The following is a 19,407-nucleotide window of genomic DNA, read 5'->3' on the forward strand; positions in this document are numbered from 1 at the left end:
AAGAGGGAAGGGAGATTTGAAGGTTAAGAGCCTGTATAATTCAGAGAATAGGGTGCTTTTAATGCAATTAGAGAGGGGGTTAGAGTGGAGAAGCACTTTCAGGAGGGAGAAGGTGATTTACTCAGTTTGGACCATGTGGAGTCTAAGTGATGAGCTATTAAGGGGTGTCATGGGGGTGTTGAGGGCTGAGGTTAGGAAAGTTGTTGGAAATCCAAGCCTGGATCCCAGGAGAGAGGCCTGTTAACACTATGGATTTTGAGAATGTTGTAGATACAGGGTAGAATTTAAATCCTGGAGAAAATTCGAGTCCTGGAGGGAGTATAGCTAGATGACAGACCCTGGGAAATGCCTCCATCCCAGGATCAGATGAGGAGGACACTAAGGCCAGTGAAGAAGAGGAGAAACAGAGAGGTTTTAAATCTCATTTTCTCCTAAGAGCTTTGAAATCAGCCTGAGATGTGAATCTGAGGTCAGCACTTTGAATAGAGAGTCATGGTGTTGAACAGACACCTTGTCCCTCTGAAGGTAGGGTGTAGCGTTCTGTGTGTTCCAGTGTCTTCTAAATCGCTAGGTCTAGGGCCGATGTGCAGTGCCCTACAGTGGAATATATGATGCCCACTCTACCCATGTCATCTCTGGGTAATGGGGCAGCAATGACGTCTAAAAAAGCAACTGCATTCCCGATGGGGGTTTTCATCTACTCCCTTTGCAGGATCTGGAGTGAGAGGCCCCTCAGAGAGGTTATCCAGCTGATGGAGTAGGGAAAATTCTCCCCATGCAGAAGCAGTCCAGGGCGGGAATTGGTTTACCTTACACGGCCATCAGAAATTTATCTCAAAAAAAATATCACTTAAAGAAAGCCATAGACTGACCCTTTGGTGAAGGGAACTCTCATTCATTCCTTCAACAAATATTTTTTGAGCACCTGTTACGTGTCTGGCACTGTTCTAGGCACTGGAGATACAGCCGTGAGTAAAGCAGGCAAAACCTCTGCCCTCATGGACCTTACATTCCTGAGCGGGCAGGTTAAACAGACAAAATAACTGAATAATATGTTAGATGCTAATAAGTGCCATGGAGAAAAATTAAGCACAGAAGGGGCTAGGGGATGCCGAGGAGATAATGGCTGTGATTTTAAATTGTTGGGGTGTCGAGAAGAGGATACTGAGGAAGTAACCTTTGAGTGACCACCTGAGGATACCTGGGACAAGATTCCAGGCAGAGGGGGGAGGGTTTGAGAGCCAGCGAGGAGGTCCCGATGGAGGAGAGCAGCAGCGATGAGGTCAGAGGTGCAGACTAGGGGCCACGATCGGTGGAGCCCCATGGGCTGCACCCAGGTGGGGTGAGAGCCACGGGAGTGTGTGGGCAGGGGCAGGATGGGCCTGGGCTCTCACCAGCTGCTGGACCCTCCCCTGTGTCCACTCACAGCAGTCATGAACTCTGATGTTTTGACAGCCACAGAAACGAGCTGGGAGCTTTTTCGAATGGATTCCTTCTCCTTTCAACATTTGCTCCACATGAGAATAATTATTCTGAGTTTAGGTTATGTGGACCGTTTGACTTCATTCCCTCTGACAGATACTGTGTGCGTGTGTGTGTGTGTGTGTGTGTGTGCATGCACACGCACACATGCACAAACTTCCATTCATGTGTGATAACTCAGAACTGACTTAAATTGTATATTTCAGAGAAATGAATTTTTTGGTAAAAAAAAAATATCTAACCTCCCCGGGGCTCAGTTTCTTCATCTGAAAAATGGGTATAAGAATCTTGACAAAGAGTGTATCCCAATGCCTAACACACGGTAGAAGCTCAAGAATGTGTTGTCTCGTTTTCCTATCCTTCCTCTGACATTCTTGTAAGTTAAATAACCATTTGTTCCTTTTCACCTCTGTACATGACTTTGTAGTTTTAGATCATTATGCCAATGAATATACTGGGTTTGGATGACTTCAGCTGACCTAACTTTACTATCGCTTTGACTGTTCAATGAATTTATTAATGTACATAGCATAAATTTGTTCTCTCCCCATTTATATGGAGGTGAAAGGATTTTCCATACTGCATCAAGAAGGCACACCTCCATCAAAACAATAAAGCTGAGTAAAAGCAGAACACATGTAAATATTTCATTCTTGCTAACGAAAAAACTTATATACATATATAACTATATTTAGGAGATCATGTTCTGATCCACTATACATTTTTCTCCATCAGGATAGAACAACAGAGCCGAAAAGAGGCATACTGATATTTTTCACAGAAGCACGGAGCTTTAAAAAATGTTAATGGCCTAAAACTCACATATAAATACTGAATTACTAAAAGCAGCAGCAATTACATGTTTAATGTCAACAGGAGCACATTATCTAATGAGCTGTTTTTGGAAGTTAATAATGTGATTAATCACTGACTGACAAAAACTGTGGAAAAGAAGTTCTTTTGTACTAATAGTACTCCCGAGGCAGTTGCTGCCTGACGAGAGGTGGATCTTGGCTAATGAGGTGCCAGTTCAAGTTAGGGGCTGGTGGAAGTCAGAGAAAGCTCAGCTGGCTCCTCAGGCAGGCCCTCACCATGTGGCACTTACTGGTGGGGCCTTTGTATTCCAGAGTCCAGTCCTCAGCTTTGTGGGTCTAGTAGCCCCCAGAATGAAGCAGGATCAGGAGGACCAAGTTACGCTAACCAGACTTATAAGAGATTGATATATAAACCAGATCGAAAGTATTTAGTTTAAAATATGGATTAGAACGACCAAGGAGAGGGGATTTCTTTAACTGGCTGTTACTCTATCCTTTGTGGAAATCTGTATGGGGAGCCAAATTGCAAAAGGAATAATGGTAGTTCAGTTACACATTCATTCAACTTTTAATTGAGCACCTACTATGTGCAAGGCACTGTTCTAGGCCCTGGGGAATGCAGCAAACAAGGGACAAAAAACCTCCCTGCTCTCTTAGGGTGTACCTTCTAATGGAGAGGCAGGGGGTGACAGATGGTGAGCAAATATATATGTATCATGGCAGATGGTGATACGTACTTTAGAGCCTCACCACTCCAAGTGTGGCCTGGGGGCCTGCTGCATGGGTACCCCCGGGGAGCTTATTAGGCATGTTACTGAGTCCAAGCTTGTACTGCTCACCACACGACAGGCTGATAAATCGAGAGACGAGTTGTTGGGGCCAGGAATAGTGACTTTATTTGGAAAGCCAGTAGACTGAGAAGATGGTGGACTTGTGTCCCAAAAAACGTATTACAGGGGGACCCATCCCAACCCACAGAATCAGAATCCACATTTGAGCAAGATTCCCAGGTGATGGGCATGCACATTAAAGTTTGAGAAGCACTGATTTAGAGAAAAATTAAGTAGGAAGAGGGGGATGGAGAGTGCTAAGGGCAGGGATTGTTATTGATATTTTATAGAGAGTACAGGGAAGGCCTCACAGATATGGTAACACTTGTTCAGAGCCCTGATGGAGGGAGGGAGGGAGCCACGTGGATATGTAGGTGAAGAGCGTTCTAGGTAGTAGAAGAATAAGCTGGTGCAAAGGCCCTGAGGCAGGAGCATGTCCTGCATGTTTGAGGAACAGTAGGAGGGAGGTAGGCTGGAGCAGAGTGAGTTGAAGGAAGAGTTGTAAGGGCAGAGAAGTAACTAGATGGTTGGTCGGGCAGATCACTTAAGGTCTTATAGAAATTATAAGGACCCTGGCTCTTACTCTTAGTGGGGTTGGAGCCTCTGGAGGGTTTGAGCAGAAGAATGTTGTGATCTGAATTTTTAAAGGATCACCCCAGCTTCTGTCTTGCAAATAGACTATAGGGCACAAGGGAGGAGCCCATTGCAGTAATTCAGGTGAGAGATGTTGGTAGCTTGGACTATAGCAATAGAAAGAAGTCATATATTTTGAAGATGGAGATGACAAGGTTCGTTGCTCAGTAGGATACTGAGTGAGAGTAAAAGAGACAGGTCAACATTGACGGCAAAGTTATTGGTCTGAGCATCTGGAAGGAAGGAGTTGCCATCTGTTGGAGTGGAAAATATCACAAGAAGAACAGGTTTGGTTGGGGGGTGGGGGGATTGAGAGTTGGGCTCTGGATATATTAGAGACATTTCTTAAGTATCCAACTGGAGATTTGAGTTGATGGGTGGATACAGGAATCTGGAGTTCAGAGTAGTGGTCCTGGTTAGAGATATAAATGAGCAGCAACAGCACAGATGGTTTTTAAGCCTTGAGTCCATGAGATCATCCAGGGAGTGGGAGAGAAGAGAGCTTGTGTGGTATTAACAGTATCACCAAGCTCAAACAGCCAGCTGCAGCCATCTTGCCCACCAGATAGACCTGCCATCCGGCCAGGTTACCCATGTCTGCTGGTCGGGGTACCCTCCCCTGGCATGGATAAATCTTTGGTTCTCTTTTTCTAGATTTTCTGCAGACCCCACTCCCTTCCAATAACTCTTTATTCCTATAAACAATTATTTTGGTTACTGTTTTCTTTACTCCAGCCCTTTTGATTGGACTGAGGTGTTTCCAAAGCTTCCCCACCTGGGATCGTGGGGGGAGGACTCATTCATCTCATATCAAAGGCTTTTTCTTTTTCTCACATTTTCCTAACCCAGCTTACTAAAAAGTTGAAAGAATTGTTCAGTGAACACCCATGTTGCTACCACCTCGATTCCACAATTAGCGTTTTACTAGATTTTAATAATCACATCTCTGTTCATCTATTTTTCCATTCATCTGTTAATCCATCATATTTTTTTGATGTATTTCAAAGTAAGTTGCAAACATCAGTAGACTTCAACCCAAAACACTTCAGTATGCATATCACTGCCTAGAGTTCAATATTCATTTGTGATGTTTTAGATAAAATCAACATACAGTGAAATGAACAGCTCTTAACTATACCATTTGATGTTTTGACAAGTGTATACACCTGTGTGACCCAAACCCCTATCATGATGTAGAGCATGACCATCAACCTGTTGCCCTTTGCAAGTTAATTAATGCCAGCCCCACCCTCCTTGAGGCACCTACTGTTCTAGTAACACATTCTTCCTACTGACAGTCACTTTCGTTACTCTGTTTCACTCTGGCTCTGGGAATAGCTGGATCGTTTTGATTAGACAAGGCATTTCCATGCCTCCCCAGCCAGCCATGGGGGGGCGGGGCAGATCCGTCCACTCAGGTATGTTTTATTCGTTGCTCACTCAGCGGGTGACTTGGCTACAATGTTTGGGGTCATCTCTCCGTGGCCTTTGCCGCCTGACTGCCCCACTGTACTAATCCTTGGGTTGCTTCTCTCTTCTTCTCTTTTGACTCACGGACATTACCAGTGGGGAAACTTGATACCAATCCATCTTCCTCTTCCTCCTCTTAATCACAGTGAAGGCTCACATTTCTTGAGCACCTACTAGGGGCCACACCAAAGCACCACATGTACCTTGCCTCTCTGATGCCTTGCGACGTGATAGCCCCATTTTACAGATGAGGACACTGAGGCTCAGAGACTTTGAGTAGCTTGCCAAGGCAAGAGCCTTTCTGAGCCCAAACCATCTCACGACCTGGGACTGGAGGGCATTTATCTCCTGCTTGCTTTCCCCTTCCCCGAGCTCCTTGTCATGTGCTTCCCCCACTCTTCCCTGCAGCCGTGGTGAAGAACCCGCCCAACAACCTGTGGATCATCGCCGCGGTGCTGGCGCCCATTGCCGTGGTCACGGTCATCATTATCATCATCACTGCCGTGCTCTGCCGGAAGAACAAGAACGACTTCAAGCCAGACACCATGATGAACCTGCCCCAGAGAGCGAAGGTACGAGACGGAAGCTGTGAGGAGAGGGGCAGGAGCCCTGGCCCCTTGGGGCTCCACCTGCCTTTTCTCTCATGGCTCTTGAGGTCTTTGCAAGTACCTTCAGAAGCATCCTCATGAGTCCTCATGTTGAAGGAGACCCTTTATTTACTTATTTGAATGTTTTAAAAATTGTGGTAAAATATACGTAACATAAAATTTACCATCTTAGTCACTTACAAGTGTACAGTTCAGTATTCTTTAGAATATTTGCATTCTTGTGCCACCTTTATTTTTATAATGAGGACACGATAGCTAATGCTCATCTAACGCTCACCCTTTGCCTTAAATGCTTCTCAGGGCTTTGCATATACCAGCAACCCCTAATCTTGCCAGCAACCCTTTGAGGAAGAACATTATTTTACAGATGAGGAAACAGAGGCACAGAAAATGAGTTGCTAGCTAGACCTGAAAGGGGCCTCAGAGGTCATCTGATCTGACACCTTCCCTTTTACAGAGAAGTGACTTCTACACAATGGCACAGTTAGTAAGTAGCAGAACTGTTAGTAGAACCAGGTCTCTTGGATCCTAACTCAATACCCTTTGGGGCACATCAGACCCTCAAAATTTTCCTTCTTCCGCTGGCCGGAGTGTCTGATCTTCAAAGGCTGCATGACGGGCGAGCTACAGATACTTGGCCGGGCAGCCATCAACCCCCAGTTCAGTGGCTCCCCTGAGGACCGGCCAGGAGCCCCGTCCACTTTCCACAGCCTCCATAGGGCCGTACCACCCATCTTCAGTACTGGAAGGGGAATGAACTGAGGAAATTCCAAAGGCTAATTCTCCAGTCACATAGCTCCCTTCACAATAGTCCCCAAAGGGACTATAATAACCTGTAATACCCAGTGTTTAAATAATGCCTTACAATATCCTGGGCTATCCTAGGTCTGTCACCTTGTTTGCTCATCACAGTAGCCCTGTGAGGTAGGTTATAGTCAGGGCAGCATTTATGATTTTCATTTTACTGCAGAGAAACCCAAAGGAAAGAGAGACTGTGGGACTTACTCCACAGCAGTGGGGGAGGTACTCAGGCCCATATCTGAGTCTTTGGGCTGTGTCTACTTTATATCCCTTCCTGAGCTCTGAGATTTGGTGGGTAGGATCCTCTTCCAGCCCTGAACGTCTGAGCTTGGTCTACCTGTGCAGGAATGAAACAGCGAGTGGAATTTCACATCCACTGGGATGCATGACGTAGTGATCGTCCTTGCTGGGAGTCAGGCATGTCTAGTTCTTCCTGGATGATCATACCTTGCTTCAGCAAAAGCAATCAAAGGAATTTGATTGTTTGTTAAACCGAGTCACCTGTTGAGAAGCTGCAGCTTGCTGAGACACTGTCTCGTGAAGAGCCCAACCCCAAAGAATGTCGTTCTGTGTCTGTTGACATAAAGCCACCCGCTGCGCGGACGCAGCATGATGTTGGTAATTACCCAAGCAGTGAAAAATGAAACTATTCCAAGAAGGGGTATTTCATTTCCAGCTTAGCTTGGTTATAATCTGAGCCTTGCAGACATAACAGTAATTACCAGAATCTAATTGCAGCTGAGTCCAGGAATGCAAAACATGCCATACTGAGGTTGTAACTGCCATCTTTGTGTGCTAGATGAAGCCAAAATTTTACTAATTTGCCGAGATGAGTTGGGCAGCACGTGATTTCAGCATATCTTCTGGCTGGAAAGCTGTCTGAGGCTGGAACAGATTCATGTGTGTGGGTTTTCATAGCCCCTTTTGTGTCCCTTCCCGGTGCATTGTGCTTCAACAGATACCCGGCTGCTGTGGAAAGTCAAGCAAATTTATGTTCCATGAGATGATTGAGTTCACTCGTGTGGGGTGATGGTGGTTGTTTTCTCTCTCAATGAGACTGGGCTACGCACTTGATTTCCAAAGCCCTTTTATCACGGGAAACCAGCGGGGTGGAACTGCCTCTTTCTTACCGCAGCCCTGCCCGTTGCAACCCAGGGGCACTGCAGTGTTTGCAAGAGGAGAGAGCCGCCTGCATCACTTCTCACAACCGTTGTGTGTGAGCAGAATTCATTTAACGCCAAGGGACCAGGCGGGATGAAAAAGTTAGCTTTCGCCACCAATCCAGAGACCGGGAGGGTGGTCTCCTAGTCTCCAGGGACACCACTGTGCCTGTAAGGATGCGGGCTGCAGTGCCAGAGGACATGGCTGGGGATCCTTGCTGAGCCTCACTAATAGAATTAACATCCTAAGAGGAGGTGAGTGTGGCTGTCCCGGGAGCCAAGACCCAGCCGTGCACGCCCACACCCTTCTGCAGAGACAAGGTACCACAGATGTAACCCTATTACCATTGCTGTCATCCGGGCTTCGGCAGGTAGAAGGTTGAGAAAATGATCAGCGCAGGAGGAGGGCCAGGCGTCATGCCTTTGTCGCCTCCTTTCTTCCTAGTTCACTTTTCCCTCCTCTTTGTCATTGGATTCATAGCCTTTTCCCAGGTTTTCCCTTCAACTGAAGAGAACATGATCCCCTGGAACAGGCCACCTTAAGAGAAAGTTGTTAGGGCCATATCCAGGTGCAGAGTGAGCTTGGAGGGCCTGCACTGGTTGGCATGACCTTCTGCTTGGGATGGGTCTGCTTTAGTCACCCCCTAAAGATGCCCAGATGTCTCCTGTTTCTCACATATTATCTATATGACCATACTTAACCTCTTTGTGCCTCAATTTTCCCACCTGTGAAATGGGGGTGATAACAGTATTCACTTACAAGTTGTTGTGAGGATTAAGTGAGTTATGTGAATTACTTTGAGTGTACCTCGTACAGAATAAATATTATATATAAGTTCGTTATTATTACACTTGCTTTCTTCTTAAAAGATCTGGGTAACATGTTTACCTTTGAAATTGTTGGAGATTATTTTGATTTGATAATTTTACAAAACTCATTAAAGCAACTGTAAATGTTTCATGATGTTGTATTAACGGTGTTAGGGGTCACTAGTGTGTGTCCCGTGGGCAGTTGGTTAATCTCAGGTGATTTTCAGGTTGGAGGCTGAAAGACCACTATCTTGTCAGTCAGAAGAGTAAGGTACTAGTCTTGAGTCTTTCACCACTTAGCTGTGTGATCTTGGCCAAGTCACCGAACCTCTCTGAGCTTTTGTTTTCTTACCTATAAAGTGGAGACTGTGCTGTTTGCCCTGCTTTCCCCATGTGGTTGTTGTGAGAATGAAATGAGGTGTCAGTGTTTTGCAGGCTGTAAGTACTGAACATGCACAGGGATTGTTATTATTAACCTAATAACAAGGGCCGCCTTTTAAGCTTGTCATTCCTTAATGTCTCCCTGCTCACCCACCGTCAACCCAGTCTCCTGAAGTATCTAGCGGGTAACTTCAGCCCAGTGTGAAGGGTGAGAGGCCAAGTTCAGAGAGAGTGAGGATGAGGGGGGCAAGCCAGAGCTAGCTCGTCTTCCTCACTAGGTTCTTAGGTCATCTTAGCCGCCAGTGCAGACTCCCAGTACCTCACACACAGGCCAGGGGTCTCAACACAGGAGCCAGGCCAAGTGTGGTAGAAGATGCCCAACCAAGATGGCAGGCTGCAGAAGGAGAGGAGAGGCCGTGGGAAGAACCATCAAGCAGTGGTTGGGTGTTCTGGCTCTGGGTCATATAGTACTGGGTTCAAATCCCGGCTCTACCATAGACCAGCTGTGTGAGCCTGGGGAAGTTGCTGAACCTTTCAACCTCAGTTTCTTCATCTTTAAAATGGGGAACCATAACAATACCTACCTCCTTGAACTACAGTGAGGATGAAATGACATAATTTATGCAACATATTCGATACTGTACCAGTAATATCAAGTGAAGCTGAAACTGTGAGCTCCTTGAGGGTAGGGGGCCAGTTATTATTCACCTTTATGTTTCCAGCACCAAGCGCAGTCCCTGACACAAGTCAGTGCTCAATAACTAGAGTTGGAACAAAACTGAATAGGATAATGGGAGGATGGGGGTATGGCATAAAAGGGACCAACAGGAGATGAGGCTGGGCACGTGGGTTCAGACAGAATGTGAAGGGTCTTGAGTGCCTTGCCAAAGGGTTTGGGTGCCATGGAGCGTTTTTAATGAGGGAGTGATGATGACCTGACATGGTTCTAAGGGAGGTAACTTTGGAGGCTTGTCAAGGGTGGGCCTGGAAAGGAGCAGAATGGAAGTAACAAGACCAGGGCAGGGTCAGTACAACAGTGGACCTGGAGAGAAAAGGTCAGCTTCCAGAAACATTTCAGTTGAATTCAATTGGTGATCAATTGTTTGTAGGAGAAGCAGGTGAGTCAGTATTCTAGGAACATCAGCACATCATCTGAAGGCTCCTTAGTATTTCATGTACCACCAAGGGAGGGGAGGGAAATGAACAAACACTATTTCAGAAGCACATTCCCAGATCTTAGCATAGAATTTTAGTGGTTACCACGTGGGTCAGAGTGTGTCTCAGAGAAGAGGGACCAGTGACCACACCTCCCAGAGTGAGTTATCCAGGGAACTGTCCGTGGCTATACTACAGACAGCTTGAAATAAGGAAGCTTTGCTGGATTTAGCAAGAAAACTCCATCCTATTCTGAGACACTATTTGATGGGTTGGGCCATGGTCTTAGACCATTAAATCTGGCTGGAGCCTTCCTGTTACAATTCTTAGCTAAGTAACCTGCTGAAAGAGGAACTTCTGATCATATCAAGTGCTGATAGAACCCAAACAATAGAGTTAAGTTTCATCCCAAATTTTCTTAAGGAGAATCCACTGATGTCCATTTCACCTGGCCTATGATTTAGTAGGCAGGAAAGCAGTATTAACTAATATTGATTGAGCATTTGCTGTGTGTCAGGTACTTAGCTAAATGCTGGACTTGAATTTACTTATGTAATCTACACAGCCTCCTTTTGAGGGTAGTTAAATATCACGCTCACAGACATACACATTTGATCCTGCTTACGCTGTTATTCTCTCCATTTTACAGGTGAGGAAACATATGCAGAGAATTTCAGTAACTTGCCCAAGGTCACCCAGCTAATACATGTCAGAGGCAGGATTTGAATCCAGGCTGTCTGCTTTTGGAGCTGCTGATCTTAATCTCCCCATCGTCCTGCCTCAAATCTGTGTTGTACTGTTTTGGGGTGTCAAGCAGAATAGAGACACTCGCAGGAATTGTTTAAATATGCTTCTTGGTTTTTTCATTACCCCACTAATAAATGTCTGTTGGGTTTTGCTCACAGTTGCCCTATTCACTTGGGATTTCAGACATTGTACAACAAAAGCCTTGCTAATTTTTCAGTAATGAATTATAGGAGAGCCAGCCTGCTTAAGGGAGAGGTCTGGATTAAAGAGTGATTCCATAAATTCCATTTTATTATTAATAATTGTGCTGCCTCGCATGTGGTAGCACATTTCCTCCCTCTGTTTTCAGATCTGTGATCCCCTTTAATACTCAAGGGTGGTGGAGGTAAAGCAGATATGATTATCTTCATTTCTCAGATGAGACAGCTGAGGTTCAGAGTTCAAGTGACTTGGCAAGGCCACACACCTGCTATTAAACAGGATTTAAGGGATGACAAAATATTCCTAGGTAGGAGAAGATGCGGGACCTGTTTAATGAAGCAATTAAGAGCTTCTAATTAGCAGTATCCTGTGACTTAAAATAAGTGGTCTAAAATCCTTGAAAGCATTTGCTCTCACACACATATTTGCATCTTGTTTATACTAGTCATTTTTCTGAGTCTTATCTATAGAGATTCTGTAGCTAGGTGGAATTAACACGGATTTTGATTTTGCAGAGACAGAAATTATGATGGAGATTTATGTTAACTCTTGTTCATCAGAAAGCTAAGTATGGTCCAAGCACATGCACTTTCCCACCTGTCTTCTCTTAAAGCTGCTGTGAGCGTCTTGCTTTGCCAGAAACGTGACTGCAAATCTGTTTCCTCTTTGCAGCCTGTGCAGGGCTTTGATTATGCCAAGCAGCACCTGGGCCAGCAAGGGGTGGACGAAGAGGTCATCCCCGTGACTCAGGAAACGGTGGTCCTCCCACTGCCCGTTAGAGATGCTCCTGCCTCTCAGGAAAGGGATGCCCCTCAGGATGGAAGTACTATCAAGACGGCCAAATCCATCGAAACCAGAAAGAGGTAGGCACGGGGCCAGCTTCTGCCTCTCTGTCAGCAAGAAAAATAATGGATGGGGAGAACAGCTGAAGCCCTCAAGTTAATTCCTCTGTTCTCTTTAAAAATTCCCCTTCATGCTTGTTTTGAATATTTGAGAAGGAGACTAAGGGAGATGATAAGAATCACAATACCTGCTTCTCATGAGCCACTCGTAAGCTTTTAGATGCCTGATCAACCACAACGGAAGAGGTTTAGCTCTTATATTTCTTATAACAACTTTGGCACTGATGTCACACTTATATCTTTAATTTATCTCAAGAGCAGTGCCTTTGGTTCAGGATACTTGTATTTTATCTGGCAATTTCTCTATAGAGCTTATGATTTTAGTTCAAAAACCATTTATTGAGTTTTTACTATGAACAGAGCACTTTGACAGGCATTGGGAGGACTACAAAAAGGTTTAAGATTGATTCCTGACCCCGAGCATCTCCTGATGGAAAGACAGAAAGAAATTGCTGGAATACTGCACGTGATGGGCAGGTGCCCACAGTGGAGTCTGAACCAAGTCCTGGGGAAAAGAGAGGAGGAAGAATTTAATTCTGATGAGGGAAAACGTCGTGGAGGAGGTTATGTTGTAGCCAAGCCTTGAAGGGCAAGTGGGATGCCCATAGGTGGGAAGAGATAAAGGCATCCAGGCTGGCAGAGCCAGGAGAGATACGGACATCCATGCTCACTTAATAATGAGTGTCTCTGGGGCTTAGAGCTCACAGTGCTTGGGTTATAGTGAAAGATTAAACCAGAAGATAGATGAAAACTGTGGAGGGTCTTAACTGCCAGCCTAAGGAGTTTGACCTTTATTCTCTAGGCATTGGTAAGGCACTGAAAGTTCTTCAGGGAGACAGTGATGTCCAGCCTGTATCTTAGAAAGGCTACTCCAGCGGCAATGTGGATGATAGATGGGAGAGGTTAGGCTAGAGGGCAGGAGCTTGTTAGGACTTTGCAATAGGCTCACAAAGAGGTAATGAACTCTGGCCAGCCCTGTTGTCTGGCTAAACCAGCTCCCATTGCCAGCCTTGCCTGGGACCACAGTGGCGGCTGGAAAAGCTACATCCTCTCTCCCTCCTTCCCTCCCTTCACCTAACATAGTTATCGATTGCTTGCTGTCTCCTAGGCACTAGGGATACTGCAGCAAACAAGACAAAGTTCCTACTCCCGTGGTGCTTACAATTTGGTAGGGAGAGATAGACAATAAACAAATAGAGAAATAGAAATATAGTAGGTTGGGCGGTGATGAGTACAAAGAAGAAAACCAAAGCATGATAAGGGCATGCAGAGTTGGAGAGGGGAACATGAGGCTATTTTAGCAGGAAGTTGGGGAAGGCCTCTCTGATAAAGTGACATTTGAGGAAGACCTGATTGAAATGATGTGTGAGCCTTGAGGTTATCTTGCAGAAAAACTTTCCAAGCAGATGGAACAGTGTGTACAAAGCCCAGGGGAGGGAACTTCTTGACTTGCTTAAGGAAGAGCACGAAGGCCAAAGAGGCTGATATGAACGAGGGGGGAAGTGGTAGCAGGTGGGCCAGAGGAGCTGCCTGAGGTTGAGCATGTCAGGCTTTATAGACCAAAGTCAGGACTTGAGATTTTGTTGTGAATAAAGATCAGAAGTCATTGGAAGGTTTTGAGAGGAACAGTGATGGGATGTGACTTGCAATTTTAAAGGTTCACTATGGCTGCCGTGTGGAAATAGACTAGAGAAGCGGCATAGAAGCAGAGAGACCCATTAGGAAGCTATTGCAAGAGTGGAAGAAGTGATTGGGTTCTAGAGATGTTTAGAAGGAAGGACTGACAAGATTTGCTGATAGCTTGTTGTGGGGTATGGAAATAGAGAGGGATGAATTTGCCATTTATTGTGCTGGGGAAGACCGGAGGAGAAGTTCGTAGGGGACGATCAAGAGTATGGATGTGGGTATGTTAAGTTTGAGATGCTCATGAGACATGCAAGTGGAGATGTTGAGAGCTCCGTTAACCATATGAGTCTGGAGTTCAGAGGAGAGGTCCAGAGTAGAAATATAAATGTAGGAGCTGTCAGCGTTTGGTTATAAAAAGCTCTGAGACTAGATGGGCACCTAGGAGAGTGTAGCTAGAGAAGAAATCAAAGAACTGACCCCTGGGACATTGCAATGATTAGAGGTCCAGATAATGAAGATGGATCAGCAGAAGAGTCTGAAAAGCATCAGTAAGAAAGGCACAAGGAGAGCGAAGCAAGAGTGGAATCTGAGAAGCCAAGAGAAGGGAGTCGTTGCAGGAGGAAGGAAGGATTGTTTGTATCAAATATATAGATTTTGCATTGGAGTCAAGCAGCAAGGCTCTGTGCTTTTCTCTAGGAGATATTGGTACTTAAGAAAGAGGTACAGAGAAACAGGGATGGATTTCAGCTTGTGTGGGAAAGAATGTTGAGGGCATGTGGATTAATTATCTGTTGCCCTCTAACAAACCACTCTAAAGCTTATCAGCTTAAAACAACAACCATTTATTTAGCTCATGATTTTTGGTGGGTCAGCAGTTTAGGCTGAGCTCAGCTGGGTTGTTCTTCTAGTCTGAACTAGGCTTGGCTGATCTCAGCTGGGCTCACTCATGCATCTTTAGTCAGGTGGAAGGCCTGCTGGGCTGGCTTGTTGATGACAGCCTTGTCTGGGGTGGCCAGATAACTGGGACCTCTTGACATGTGGTCTTGAACCCTCCAGCAGGCTAGCACTGACTTTCTCACAAGGTGGTTACAGGGTTCCAAGAGCAGTAAGAAAAGAAGCCCCAAACAAGCTTCAAGTCTCTGCTTTTATCATGTTTGCTACTGTCCTGTTGGCCAAAGCAAAACACATAGTCAAGTCCAGAGTCAGTGTGGGAGGGGACTACCCTAAGCTTGGTTACTGGGAGGTGTGAACAAATTGGGACCTTAACTGCAACAGTCCACCCCAGCATGAAGTTGAAACATACAGAGAAGCAATGGATGATTTACCTGAGTTGACTGGCAAGTAGTATTATCTATAGTAATTATTCCCATGATCTTTGCCAAGTACCACCATAAAGGCATGTTAACAGTTTATCACCTATTTAGAGGACACTGAAAAGAAATAAATAGAATTACTAAAATTAGAATATTAACATTATACTGCACTGCCAGGAAGAATAGAAACTTTTCCACCCATTCTAGTTGAGGGTTTAAATTGTGCAAAGATTTCTTTTTAAAAAATTGTTTTAGAACAAGCTATTTTGTTTCTTGAATTTGCAAGGAGTCTACTCTTGCTAATCAAATTTAAATACTTAACCTCAGATTTTTATTAAGAAATATTAGCTTATGAAACAAATACAAGTAAAGAAAACAATGCCTACCCTATTGAATGATTTCTCCATTTGCTTCATAACTTTACCGTAACGATATACTTTTATTAAAGACTGGCTATATCATTGCCATAGCTGTGGGGGAAACATCACCTCTGTTCAAGTTCAGTTGATCACAGGAATCTCTGATCATTTGGGAAGATTTTAGGATGCCACATCCAAGAGCAAGCCCATCACGCATCTATGTTTCTAGCTTCCCCAACTTGCCACTTCAGTTTCCTCATTTCCGCTAGAGCAGGACCGCATGACCCTTCAGAATGGGGCCGTTAGATGGTCCAGAAAGTTTTGCAGGTGAAAAATAGGGGAAGCCAGTGATCTGGTGGTCATTAAGATATCTTTAAAAAATTTGTTTTAAAACTGAAGGAAAAATGAAGATTCAGCCACTTGCAGACAACCAGATGATGTTTCAGGTCCTTTTCCTTATGTAGGCTTTTGGCGATGGCTATTTTGTTGTTCCATGACTGGGATTAATGAGCAAGGATAGAGAAGCAACAGCCATTCGCAGTGGGTACTTCAGTGCAGTGATTGGTCATGATTGTTCAGCAGTTGATTAATCCCCACCCCCAAGATTGTTCTTCCAGGATCCATGTGCACCCATACTCAGAATGGGGACTACTGAGTTCAATAGACTTAAACTGCAACCTCTCAAGGGACACTTATTTCAAAGACATTTTTGTTACTGTCATGAGTGGACACACACACACACGCACATACGTAGATCTCACTCTCTGTTTTTGACCAGAAATTCTGAGTTGACGGGTCCATGTAAACATAAGTCTATAAGCTGATGCAAAGAATAAAGCCGAGCTGGGTTTTTTTTTTCCCCTCCAGAAATGTGTTCATTCATACCTTTCCTCGGAGCCAGAGTAATAGCCAGCAAATCGTTTCAGGATCAAATGAGGGAAAGGGTACGCAAACGCTACAAAAACCATTAAATATGTTGTGCACATGAAGTAGGTTGCAAGGAGCCTTTCCTTCGGGACCTCAGTGAAAGCCTCGTTGTGCCAAGGAAGCCGGTTGGAAGAGTAGGGATCATTAACTGTGAGGTTCTGAAAACGATCCAAAGGTGTGTGTGTGTCTGCACACCCAGCACTCAGTGATCAAATAGTTAATGCCTCATTCATATTTTCCTGAACTACGTTCTTTGTATTGCTTTTATGGTGAAAGAGATTGTGGCCAAACAAACTGGGAAGTGCTGAATTAAACACAACAAGATGAGTCTCTTTCTGACAGGACTGATGAGAGCCTTTGATATGCTGATGTGCTGTAGGAATATCCAAAGAGGGAGTATAGTGATTGACATCTCCCAGACTCGTGCTTGTCTGTGCACCCTTGGCGGGGAGCATCTCCCGTGGCCCCGGCGGTGCTCTGTGGAACGCTCGTGGCTGACTCTGCCTTATCCCATGGTTGTGAGCAGGCACTTTCATTGTGCGTGGTTTTCAGGGTGCTAAAGTGCACAAAAGTGTACAGGACTGAGAATCCCAAATTCCCAGAGGATGAGAGGGGGATGGGAGGAGGAGGTAGAGGAGCATCCACCAGGATACGCGGCTTCCACCTAAGAAGCTGCTTACTTATGGGTCAAGGGCTGCATTTTTTTTTTGAATTTTATTTTATTTCTTTATACAGCAGGTTCTTATTAGTTGTCTATTTTATACATATTAGTGTATATATGTCAATCCCAATCTCCCAATTCATGCCACCACCCCCACCCCCCGCTTTCCCCCCTTGGTGTCCATACGTTTGTTCTCTACATCTGTGTCTCTATTTCTGCCCTGCAAACCGGTTCATCTGTATCATTTTTCTAGATTCCACATATATGCATTAATATACGATATTTGTTTTTCTCTTTCTGACTTACTTCACTCTGTATGACAGTCTCCGTCCATGTCTCTACAAATGACCCAATTTCGTTCCTTTTTATGGCTGAGTAATATTCCATTGTATATATGTGCCACATCTTCTTTATCCATTCATCTGTCGATGGGCATTTAAGTTGTTTCCATCTCCGGGCTATTGTAAATAGAGTGCAATGAACATTTTGGTACATGACTCTTTTTGAATTATGGTTTTCTCAGGGTATATGCCCAGTAGTGGGATTGCTGGGTCACCTGGTAGTTCTATTTTTAGTTTTTTAAGGAACCTCCATACTGTTCTCCATAGTGGCTGTATCAATTGACATTCCCACCAACAGGGCGAGAGGGTTCCCTTTTCTCCACACCCTCTCCAGCATTTGTTGTTTGTAGATTTTCTGATGATGCCCATTCTAACTGGTGTGAGGTGATACCTCATTGTAGTTCTGATTTGCATTTCTCTAATAATTAGTGATGTTGAGCAGCTTTTCATGTGCCTCTTGGCCATCTGTGTGTCTTCTCTGGAGAAATGTCTATGTAGGTCTTCTGAAGGGCTGCATTTTATTCCAGTCAATTTTCCATTATAGGGGCCAGATGCCAGTAGGTGCTGAATTTGGACAATTGACATCAGAACAACAAGGGATTTGGTGAACCTCTGCATAGCTGCTTCCTGATTGTCTCCCACAGAGGAGAAGGCAGTGGGTCTTTAGCTCAGCCCACCCACAGGCTGATGTGATCCAAGGAGCATGAGCCTTAGCAGGGGTTCCCAAGAGCCCATTTTCCCACAGGTTCCAGAACACTAGTGAGTGGCCCCAATGGAAGGCAAGAAGGCCCTGTGGCTTGCCCTGTGTAAGGCCTGCCTCATCTGGGACATTGTAGGAGACAGAAAGGGAAGGGGCTCTGGCCTGTGGCGAAAGCTCCTACCCGCAGGGGGAGCCCTGGCTTCCAGGGCTGATTCGCCACTCCCAACTCTGTCCTGGACAAAACACCTTGCCTCCTGAAATTCCTCACTTGCTAACAAAGGTGACAGTCACCACGTCAGTGAGTTGTCATAAGGATGCATTAACAGTTTGGAAGCATTCAGCACAGTCCTTGGCACATGGTAGGTGCTCGTGGTGGGGAGCTTTTGGAGAACCTGGGTGGTGTCTTCATATCGCTATATACCTGTATACCTGACACAAATCCACAGAGGAGGTGCACATAAAGCCTTTCCTGAATGAATGAATAGCTCGAATTGGTAGATTCAAATGTAAGTGGTTGCCAATTAGCTTGAGTGACTTAATCTTTAGGAGTCAAGCTATATTCTGTAAAGAGACCAGCCGAAGAGAACGATGTTTTATGTATGTCCCTCAAGATGCCATGTGAATCAGACACTCTGCAACACTATCCAAAGTGCCGCATTTTAAAAAGAGGGCACGCTTCCAAACGCCATCACTGTCTTGTCCCTGGTCACTGGGGGTTCATGAAAAAGAGATGGGAATGGAGCGCTGCGCTCATTGAACTTCTCTGAGGAGCCCAGCACTGGTAAACACACTTCACAACAGCCAGGTCCTTAACCCATGCTGTGTGTTGGGTGTGTTTTTTTCCTTTTCCTGTATAGTGTCTTCTCTGTGGATAAAACCGGAATGAAAGGCTGCAGACACAAACTGTGCGAATAAAATAACCTTGAGAGGAGGCTGCTCTAGTTGAAACTTACCGTCTCCCTGTTGCTATGGTTACCTCCAGCAGGTCGCCCAGTGAGAATGGCTCTGTCATCAGCAACGAATCAGGGAAGCCCAGCTCGGGGAGGCGCTCACCCCAGAATGTAATGGCACAGCAGAAAGTGACAAAGGAGGAGGCGTGGAAGAGAAATGGTGAGAAGCCTTCCCTGCCAAGCAGCACCCCCAAGCCCAGTGCACACGTGCACGCACACACGTGCACAGGCTCGCACACCAGTGTGCTTCAAACCACCGCCCACTCTTCTCTCTACTGTGTCCCGGAAAGGTCCTACCTACCTCTTGAGGTAGTAGTGCCTTACGCCCTTGCCTGAATTACTCTGTTTCACTTTGTCTGCCCTCTGTGCTTATGGAATTGTGCAGGGCCTGAGAAAAACCCTATACAGATTGAGCTGATGTTTGCTTAGAGATTTTTCTCATTTGGGGGTGAATTGCCTTGATTTGGAGCACCAGGTCCACGAGGGTGGCAGGTTTCTGAAAGGCTGCTTGTCTTGGAGAGTCCCCTCATTTTCT

The 19,407-nt window shown here is 45.3% G+C and overlaps 1 protein-coding gene across 1 annotated transcript in view; it reads left to right on the top strand.

Moving 5' to 3' along the window:
* Nucleotides 1–19,407, top strand: part of KIAA1549L (KIAA1549 like) — a 128,763-nt gene that overhangs the window by 36,625 nt on the left and 72,731 nt on the right. Inside the window, exons 10-12 of the mRNA XM_029209631.1 lie at nucleotides 5,639–5,802; nucleotides 11,766–11,956; nucleotides 18,905–19,032. Of these exons, the coding sequence (XP_029065464.1) occupies nucleotides 5,639–5,802; nucleotides 11,766–11,956; nucleotides 18,905–19,032 (483 nt within the window). The remainder of the gene's footprint in view (nucleotides 1–5,638; nucleotides 5,803–11,765; nucleotides 11,957–18,904; nucleotides 19,033–19,407) is intronic.

This window comes from Monodon monoceros, unplaced genomic scaffold (assembly GCF_005190385.1).
Source record: "Monodon monoceros isolate NGI ecotype Baffin Bay Population unplaced genomic scaffold, NGI_Narwhal_1 Super_Scaffold_7, whole genome shotgun sequence".
NCBI lineage: Eukaryota > Metazoa > Chordata > Mammalia > Artiodactyla > Monodontidae > Monodon > Monodon monoceros.